The sequence below is a fragment of the Sinocyclocheilus rhinocerous genome, unplaced genomic scaffold (genome assembly GCF_001515625.1).
Source record: "Sinocyclocheilus rhinocerous isolate Xijiao unplaced genomic scaffold, SAMN03320098_v1.1 scaffold2613, whole genome shotgun sequence".
In the NCBI taxonomy this organism is placed as follows: Eukaryota; Metazoa; Chordata; class Actinopteri; order Cypriniformes; family Cyprinidae; genus Sinocyclocheilus; species Sinocyclocheilus rhinocerous.
Genome location: NW_015650705.1, coordinates 584,817 through 595,510, shown reverse-complemented (window position 1 = coordinate 595,510; position 10,694 = coordinate 584,817). Strand labels below are relative to the sequence as shown.

At 36.2% G+C, this 10,694-nt stretch overlaps 1 protein-coding gene across 1 annotated transcript in view; it reads right to left on the bottom strand.

The window, feature by feature from the left end:
• Positions 1 to 10,694, bottom strand: part of LOC107712414 (phospholipase DDHD1-like) — a 36,736-nt gene that overhangs the window by 17,936 nt on the left and 8,106 nt on the right. Inside the window, exons 7-11 of the mRNA XM_016517654.1 lie at positions 8,291 to 8,538; positions 5,593 to 5,668; positions 5,358 to 5,507; positions 4,591 to 4,655; positions 4,153 to 4,386 (exon numbers count right to left, since the gene is read on the bottom strand). Coding sequence (XP_016373140.1) covers positions 4,153 to 4,386; positions 4,591 to 4,655; positions 5,358 to 5,507; positions 5,593 to 5,668; positions 8,291 to 8,538 — 773 coding nt within the window. The remainder of the gene's footprint in view (positions 1 to 4,152; positions 4,387 to 4,590; positions 4,656 to 5,357; positions 5,508 to 5,592; positions 5,669 to 8,290; positions 8,539 to 10,694) is intronic.

The window sequence follows — 10,694 nt, the reverse complement described above, 5'->3', positions numbered from 1 at the left end:
TTGCTGTGGTTTTCATCAGTATGGAGATACGAGATGTGGATGGAGTGGACAGATGGGAGGGATGGTGAACGGAGAAACGCAGGATGCCGGACAGCCTGAAGTGTGGGAGGTTACTGGAAGGAAGCAAAGGGGGAGGAAGAGCAAGATACGAAGTGACATCTCAGCCCTAAGAACTGCCAGAACGCTGCAGAAGTCAGAGCCGAATCACTGAAGAGAAAAGGAAAAGGAACAATAAAATTCCTAAAAGACGTGTCTCAAAATACTGAGCCGAAATAAATCAGACGAATACCGTGACCTAAAGTCACTTTTTAGAAAAAACTGGTTTCCGGGTCAGTGGTTTGGATTTGCCAAAGTATTTTGGAAAGCTAGCAAGGGCAGTTATAACATTTCCACATGACATTTCCTCAGGTAACCAGTAAGTAAATAAAGAAACACTGTTTTTTTTCCCCTCATGCCCTGTGAAAGCGGTCTGGCCGACTGGTTGGTCCATCTGTCCGTGCCTGTGGCAAAACCTCAAGGCAAATGCTCACATATACTGTACATCACGCCACCTGTGGGAGAGCAGTTATTTCGTTCCACACAAACACAATCATTTTAAAGTCTGTGTGCACATTTAGGTCCATGTGTACCACAATAATGGCACAGGTCTAAAGATGACTCCAACCTGTAGCGATTATTTTCTGGCTTATCTTTTATTTGTGAACTGTGATGAGAGCTGGGAAATATCAAGTAAATCATCTTAGTGACTGGTGGGCATTCAAAGATGCAGTTACACATTCTCTCCTTCACTTTATTTGTCCTCAAGTTCTGCACAGAAATAAAACAAAAGCTCTATCTGGCCTTTTCTCTTCTTCGCCTCCATAGGCCATCAAAATTGACAGGATGCTAAGAGCAGCTCAAGGTTGAGAGCAGCCTTCACTGAAATGATTTTGCCACAGATTTGACAGCCCCCTATTGTTTTCTGTGTACGTAATATGAAATCCTTTATATTGGGGTTAAAGTCACAACATTAAAGGCTGAATTTAGTAAATTGATGCATCGCCTTTTTCACAAGGTATTTATTTGCAAATGCAGTGTAGTTGTCAATATCATTGTCAACAACATTTAATCAATGTCATTCCAGTGTTGTTATTGTTAACCAAAATTAAAGTATTAAAATAATTCACATTATTTGAAATAAAGATGAAGTCAAATAAAATATAAATTATGAAAAACTTTAACTTTTTCCTTGGCAAGTAACTGAAATAAAATAGGTTTAAGTACAAAAATTACTAAAAAAAAAAAAAAAAAATCAAAAGCTAAAGAGAAATATAAATAAAATAATAATAAAAATGAGAAAAGCACATAAAAAAACAAAATGTCAGATGTTGGATAAGTGCTTTTGCTTTAATAATACAATAATACATAATACAATTAAAATGTATTATGTGTTTACTCACATTGCCTTTGTTTTATGTTGTATTTCGTTTAGATATACACAACAACAGAAAAAATTAGGATGAGGGGCAAACACTTTTTCCCAGCACTATATACAGAATATGTACTATAGCACTATATATCCCTGTTGAAGAACTTTACAAAAAAACATGTATTTTCATTAGTGTATTTGTGCATCTATAGATGAATATGTTTTATAATCAATAGAGAACACCATAGTTTTACTTTTAATAAATGCATTACAAGAAAAAAAATGCAGTGCTTCATTTTGCAGTAAAATTGAACTGTTTGGTATAAGCATGATAAGCATGTGTTTAGATGGTTAGATGGTTTAGAATGTTAACTGTTTTGAGAGCAATCACATTACTTTGGAGAAGTGTCAAATCAATTGAGAAAAATTGTAAAAGGAAAGTTCACCATAAAATTAAAATTCTGTAATTATTTACTCACCCTCAAGTCATTCCAAAACTGTAACCGTATGTTTTGGAACACAAAATAGCAATAAAAATATTCTTCATATTATCTCCTTTAGTTTTCCATGGAAAGAAACAGCAGCAAACATTTTTGAAGGACATTGGAGTGAGTAAATTACCAAATGTATATTTTGGAGCAAATTACTCTTTACATTTACTTGTTGTTTTTTTATATATACATATTATCTCTAAACTTGCTTTCAGAAATTATAATAAGCTTCTGTTGATCACTGGAGCTCTGGCCCATGAGGATCTATTGATTGTTGCTGTTGAAATGGCAGGGAGTTCAAACATTCTCAAAGCCTATTAGAGACACATAATTTATACAGGAGAGCTGATGCACATCCTTTGGAGTCCCAAAAGTAAAGCCTTGAATGTAATGCGTGTGTGAGTGTGTGCGTTTGAGTACAGGGAGAATCTCTTAATCTCTTAAAGGCCTCTGTTTATCTCAAGTCTTTTTAAGTTTATCTTAAATTCATCTCAGTTTCTAAGTTTTGAAGTGCAGTCCATAACTATATGACTTGGAAGCTAACAAAAGTAATACAACAAATGGCTTCAAAAATACCAATTTCTATGATGATGCTCTCAAAATTTAAAAGAAATTCGATCCGTAAGGGGCAGTCTAAAGATTTTAATCATGCAAAATTATTTCAGACCCCGTAATAAGGACAACAGGATATGATGCCATGCTCTAGAGCTTATGTAAATATTAAATATAAAAGTACTTTCTCTCTTTTTTTGGCAGGTCCAGTTTTTTTTATCCCTTTTAGTAATCAGTTCCATCTTTCTTTTTTCTCTCACCACCAATCCACTTTGCATTCATCCTCTCCCCTTATCACTTACTCTTGCTTACATCCCATTTTACCTCAGTAATCCTCCTTTCGCTCCTTCCTTCTGTAAATGGGAGGGAGGTCACTCGCTCTAGGTGGCAAATCCCTCCACTTCTGTCCTGGACTGATGAGGAGTGAATGTCTGTAATGAAGAGAGACACTTTCCAGTCACACAGTAACCGAACTAACCACTGTAAGAAGGGGAATTCGGTAAGTCAAAAATATTAGAATTACAGTAGAATTAAAAACCCCCAGTCTAGAGCAATGAGCGCGCATGGCAACCAAATGGTGCCGACCGATTCACAGAGCAGAATATATACCACCTGAGGACCAGCTTTTGATCAGTAGAGTGTTCGGTGTCAGAATGGGAAAAGCTGCCAATTTATCGAAGTTTGATAAAGGACAAATTATGATGGCACGGCACCTTGGAACTTCGATCTCGGAAACAGCGTGCCTTGTGGGTTGTTCACATGGGTTGTTGTGGTGAGTACGTATCAAAAGTGGTGCACAGATGGCCAAACGAAGAACCGTCGTCCAGCCGTGTGTCATCCGCAGCTCACTGATGCCAGAGGGGATCAGACACTGTTCACAACGACTGCAGGGCCAAGCGCAGATACACCGATTACCAACAGAGGATGCACTGTTGGGTGGACACTTCTTCTTAGGACACTTTAGGCCCCATTATCCAAATAGCACAATTCCTGACAGCTGTCAGGTATCTGAACATCGTTGCGGACCAAGTGCACCCATTCATGGCAGCTGTGTTCCCTGCCAGTGATGGCCGTTACCAACAGGATAATGCGCCATGCTACACTGAAAGAATTGTCGAGGAGTGGTTCGAGGAACATGATAGTGAATTTCTGCTAATGCCTTGGCCTCCAAATTCAGCCAGTCGAACATTTGTGGTTCGCGCTACAATGTATGGGAACTGGAGGACCTGCTGTTGACATTATGGTACCAGATCCCCCAGAAGACCACCTTGTTGAATTAATACCTTGCCACATAGCCACTGTTCTGTCGGCTAAAAGAGGTCCTACAGGTTATTAGATAGGTGGTCATAATGTAATGGCTCATCGGTAGCAGAGCCATTCAATGGATTCAGAATTAATACATATATTTAAATCTAAGCAGAGATTTTGATAATCTAGTTTATTTCTGATATTTTTGTTTTGGCCATTAATATATATATTATTGTTAAGGGCTTTTCCAAATCTCTAGTTGTTTCTGTGACACTTCCTAATTGCTTTCTATTGATCCAATGCTTTGCTGAGCTGTTTCTATTTATCGCTTTGCGCGCTAAAATCAAGAGCTATAAACTGCAGATACGCAGTAACTGAAGGCAGGCTGCCATTATCTCAGTATTTGGGAAGCGTAATCCTACTCCTCCACTGCACAGTATACATCCTGCTCGCCCTGCGAGTGTTTTACTATTCCAGACGCCTTTAATGATCTCTCTCTCTATCTCACCCATAATGCTGGCCTTGCCCAGGCTGGTGATAGACTCGCCGTAGTGTCTGCGGGGCTGTGGAGGGGAGGTGCAGGGGCTCGGGAGGCTCTCCGTATCGGACACAGAAGCACTTTCCTTTGACGGATTAAGTAGAGTGGGACGGATCTGGTCATACGGTGTGGGGCTGCTGGTGTTGTACCTAGAAAAAAGCAATGGTTACATGAATGTACAAAAATATATGCATTGTACATTATAGAAACAGATGTTTATTTGCTTACAATATTTTTCTTTGCATACAATATTTTTTAAATAAATATTTATATATATATATATTTTTTTTTTTTCAATTTAACTCTTGAATTTCATTTTTAAATTTATTTAGCGAAGGCATTATTTTACTCACCAGTGAATCTGGACAGGTGATATATTACTATAATGCTTCAGGATGAGAGGCTCCAACCTGTATGCCTAAAAGGAAACCATTTGTCTTTATTTAGATTATTATTTATATTTCCTGACTGATATTCAGATATTCTATCTTTGATTACAATACCAACTATATTGGACTATACTGGGGGGAAAAAAAAAACATTGTGTAGAAACAATTTTCACTGAGAAATTACAAGTAAATTCCGCAATTAATTTCAAAGAAATGATAAGTAACACATTAAATTAAATGTGAAATTTTGACGTAGAAAGACTGAAATAGGGGTGGGGCAATGGAAGAACCATTTTTTTGGGTTCCTTAAAAAACCTTTCAGTAAAGAGTTGTTCAAAGAACCATTTTTTCTTAGTGTGAAGAAAATTTTTATAATCTAAAGAACCTTTTTCCACTATAAAGAGTGGAATGGAAAGGTTCCATAAATGTGCCAGTAAAAAAAAAATTATAATAATAAAAAAATAATATATATTTTTTAATATGTTTAATAAAAAAACACTATTTTTAAGAGTGCATTTGAATTATTTAGAATTTAGGGACCATTTCAACATATTAGAGCTAATTATTAATATTATTACATGTATTTTAATGCTAGAATTCATTTATAATCAAATTATTTTATTGCTAGACTAGGTTTTGTTTCCCACTTGGCTCATAATAATATATATGGACCAGTAACAAGAGAAATCTGATCATGGGCTATATTTACACGGCAATCTAATCACACTCACTACAGGATCCGTGGGATGAAAGATGTTGAAAAGTCTCTGGCAGATGGATTTGGGGAGGAAGTGGTCCTGTGTTCCGTTGGTTCCAGGACGGACCCCTCGCAAAGCCAAAAACACAGCCAGAGGAGATCCCATGCAGAAGAAGTTCTCCACCTACACATCGCACGGTTTATTGAATAAGACTAACACAAACAGGAGGGGAGAAGGAGAGAGGAAGGGTACAGTTATACTAACGTACCTTGAATTTCAGGGCTGGAAAGGGTTTTGAGGATGAAGTTTGTAAATGCCGAAGCGTATCTTCCAAATCCCTCATTCTGCAAATGAAATATTAAATGTAATTGTTGGAGAGGAACATCACACAAACCAGATTAACAGAGGGATTGTCATTGTGGACTAGAGTGCAGACAAAACTAAAAACCTTTAAATAATTAATGACTTTTTAAATGCATTGGAAACAACAAGAGAGCACTAAAATCAAAGCAGCTGACAAACTAACAATTAAGAACTAACAGAAAAGGGTTGTAAAAGTTGATATTCCTAATTTTAAGTGTATCAGCCCACATGAAAAAATACTATAGTAATTTATAGTTTTTGAACCATACTATAGTAAAGTACTTGAATTAATTTGTTGTGGTAATTCTATAGTTGCTGTGGTAATAACAACTATAGTAATATAAACAAATTAATTTACCCAATAGTGTACTAAGTTTATATTTTATATTATACTACAATACACTACAGTTTACTGTAGTAAAAACTAAAGTATACTACACTATTTATTACAGTTTATCAGTTCACTATAGTTAATACTACAGTATGATGTAGCATTCATTAAAAAGTGTTCTAAATACTATAATATATAGAGTATAATACACTTTACTATGGTTCAAAAACACTACAGTATTTACTATAAATTACTATAGTATTTTTTCAAGAAATCACAGTGAAAAAAAAAAAAAAAAAACTAGTTTTTTAAATTTTCTTATGAAAACAAGAGTGGTGCTAGCCATGTAAAACTGATGGCCACAATGTTAGGTTGTTGAATGCTTGCCAGGGCGTTGTTATTCAGCTGCTAAGATGTTCTGAATGGTTGTTAGCAAGTTTCTGTTTGGTTTCTACTGTGCTCCGAGTGGATGTTAACATGTTGCTGGTGGTTGTTAGTGTGTTGCAGGAGTGTTCTGGTTGTTAGCATGTTGCTATGCAGTTTCTAGTGTTCTGAATGTTAATGTGTTACTAGAGTGTTCTGAGTGGTTATTGTTAGCGTGTTGTTCTGCGATTGCTGGACTGTTGTGTGAGGTAGTGTCTTGCTAGTGTGTGGATGTTAGCATGTTGCTAGACTGTTCCGAGTGGTTAGTGTCTTGCTAGTGTGTTCTAGGTGGTTGTTAACATGTTGCTAGTGTGTTTTGAGTGGTTGTTAGCATGTTGCTAGAGTGTTCTGAGTGGTTATTGTTAGCGTGTTGCTAGAGTGTTCTGAGTGGTTATTGTTAGCGTGTTGCTCTACGATTGCTGACTGTTCTGAGAGGTTGTGTCTTATGGATGTTAGCGTATTGCTATGTGATTACTAGATGAATCTGAGTGGTTGTTAGCATGTTGCTATGCAGTTGCTACAGTTAAGGTGGCCATCTGTCCGGTTTTAGGTCGGACAGTCTGTTTTTGATATACAATGTCTGTTTACTGATGCCGGCTTGAGCCAGATGCTCATTTGTTTTCCTTTTAAGATCGCTTTTTATACTTTTTTTATACATCTTCCCTTCCGTGTCAGTCTCTGCCGCTATTTACGAGGGTACCACGACGCATGCATGTGCATTCCTCTGCTCGTAAACAAGGCGCAGCGCATGCAGGTTCTACATCAGAACGCCGGCTCCTGCGTCAGCAGCACCACATGCATGCGTCATGGTACTCTCATGAATGCGCATCGAAGACTGACACGGACGAGAAGAAATTGTTGAATAATGTTGTTATATTTGTTTTCTTTACGCACAAAAAGTATTCTCGTAGCTTCATAAAATTACAGTTGAACCACTGATGTCACATGGACTATTTTACCAATGTCCTTACTAATTAATGACAGAATTTTAATTTTTAGGTGAACTATCCCTTTAAGTGACGTACATTTTAGACACAATATTGTCAGTATGGACTGTTTTGCTTTTTTTTTTTTTTTTGCCAATCATTGCATCTCCGATCAACATGGTGGTGTTTCATTCCTGAATGATTCAGCATTTCTGAACGAATCGGGCGAGTGATTCAATAAGACATTCATTAAATTCGAAACTGCATACTAGTATACTACTTTTACTATTTTAGCATATCTTTCTATGGTACAAAGTGCAAGAGTAGTATACTAGTATGTGGTTCTGAAATTCCTGAATGAATCAGCCGTTTTGAAAGAATCGGTTGAATAAGTGAATCAATAATTCACTGATTAAAAGAGTCAGTTTCAGTTTCATATTTAAAATATCATTTTATAGCATTATTTTCAGTATATTTTATATTTAACACGTTATTTATGCAACTGTAACTGCAGTGTAAATGCAGCTTCTGTGCCACTTCTGCAGTGCATTTTGTTTGATGATGATTTCATTTGATTGGTAATTGCATTTATTGAATAAATATACAGATTTACATGACAAATGATGCATATATTCAATAAGGTTAAGAATTTGCCCTTATAAAGGGTAAAAAAAATGTCCCTGGAAATCAATTTAATTAAAAATAATAAATCAAATCAAATCAATTAAATCAGTTTAATAATTTTTTGTCACTGGTTTAGGAATATTTTTCAGTTTTTATCCTGAAATCCCGCAAAGTGTCCTCCCCAAAACTCTCTTGTTCTTAAAAAAAAAAGTTCAAGAATGTTCAGTGTAGCTGCTCATTATTATCACATTTACTCAATATAATGGCAGTGTAGAGTGTAACTATAATTAGTTGTAAACCTTAAGCATGTGTTACGAAGGTCCTCCAGTAGCTGGCGCTCTTGTCTGCTAACATCAGCCTCCATGGCATCTGGCACCTCTTCATGAACAAAGCGCACAGGGTCCCACCCTGTCATGATGTCAAAGGTGATGACACAGCCGAGCGAGTGGGAGACGATGGACACCTTTCCTTTCTCTGCAAATTCTGGGTTGCGCTCACAAAAGAGCGTGTAGAGTCGGTTCAACTCTTTGGTCAGACCTCGGGTGATCTGAGGATGCAAGTGCAGTGAGCAAGAAATGAACAAGTGTGACACTTTATTTGTGTACTACGAAAGAGTAGGACAGAGTGTGCTTCAGTGTACGAGTGGGACATTTAGTCAAACTTTACATGAGAGAGACTGAGAATAGCTCTGCTCCAAAACCTAGTCAGCTGCCATGCTGTCTACTGCCTACATAGACAGCTGCCTTCTAACTTAGCAGCGTGCATTCTGAATGGAACCTAATAAGTGACAGTTTTGTAACATTGAACACAGGTAGTGATGTAGTGAATAATCAACTGAATGCTGCTAAGCTAAAAATACTCTAATAAGCTCAAATACATAGCACAAACAAGTATTGGTTAAAATAATCTATTTGAAATAATATTAATATTTATACTTTCTGAACTTTATACCCAACATTTCTTGTCCACAAATGACAAAAGACTGCACTTAGAGATACATGTACTTGAGATAATATAATATTAATGAAATAAAAGGCCAATTAAGTGTACTCAAACAGAGAACACTTTCAAGATTATATTTCTTAACACACATAAGCGCACTATTAAAAAGTGCATTTTGTAATAATGTCAAATTAAAACTTTTACTTTAAAGTGCATTGTAAATCATTGTTTTTATATTTTGTTTTGCTTTAAATAAGTCAAATTATTTTTGATATGTTGACTAACATAAAGTACTGGAATATAATTTTACTATGTTATTCAGTATTACACTGAAAACTAATATAGTTAGCATGTAGTAAATTGCAACTTCATCATTAAAATGTGATATTACAAGTACATTTAAATACATGACATACAAGTTTCAATAGAAATGGCATTGAAATAACCATACATACATGTTAACCATATTTGAAAGACATTAGAATTATTATATTACATATAAAGAGGGTCAAAAAAGAACTCTATGGTTCATCTAATTGTATTTAATATAAATTTAAACTATACTTTTTCAATTAATTGCAATTAACATGCAATTAAGTGTCTGGAAAAAAATACATTCAGTTTACATTTAACTATATTCTTTTATAGTATTCTATATTCATAATAACTTTTTTTTAAAGTAATAGATATGCATTTTATAAGCCAGCATAATTATGCATAATTTAAGTACAGCCTTTGCATAAGGAGCATGATGCCTTAAAGGTCCCATATTTTACACCTTTCTGGAGTTTTATTTTAGGTTTTGATGTCCTTAAGAATATATATATTTGCGGTATAAGTACCAAAAACCATCTCAATATATTTTTACAGCTCCTTTCTCAGGAGCTCTGCTGAGAACAGGTCGATTTTGGCCTGTCTAATTAATATTCATGAGCCTCTCTTCTGATCGGCCTGTTGTGTTTTGAGTGACGCATGGCCAGGCCAACCACAGGTAACTAGGGTCAGCCGACATCACAGCGCTAGCTGGAGGCAGCAAAACAAAACGGAAACTGGAGGCGACCCATTCAAACCAGCGCAGATTCGGCTACATAAGGAGCTTAAAATATCATCTTGTTGTGATGTTGGGTGCCAGAATCGACGTAATACAGCCTCAAATTAGAAATTTGATCGCATATCTGCTGCCACTGCCAGACAAAAAACCGACGACAGCTGTGGTTAAACGCGATAAAACGAGCGGACTGGACAGAAACAATCGTCAAAAATGCTCACGTTTGCAGCGCACACTTCTTATCAGAAAAGGTTCAATAAAGTATTGTCTTTTGTTGTTATGGGCACGTCTACAGATTTCTTGCCATGTCTATTTTTCTTGCATCTCACGATTATGTCGTGTATGAAATAATGTCTGCGTGCATGTGTGTAAAACAACAAACTGACGATTTATATATAATCATTTGTAATTGTATATACATTGTTGTGATTAATTGTGGCTGGAACAATAATGTAGCTGTAAAAATAGTTGCCTGCTGAAATTGAAATGTATATACATCTTCATCATGACTAGATAGACACGGTGAGTTTGTCTTTACTATACACGTTAGATGTGATCACCTCATAGTAACAATCCTGTCAGATAGTCCATCCTTTGAGTGAGAGTGTAACGTTACAGGTCAGCCGATCTGGTTTCGTGGTTAAAGTTAACCTTTTCACATGTTTCCGTGTTGTTGTTGCTCAGCAATAGCATGGACGCGATGTTGTCTGGGG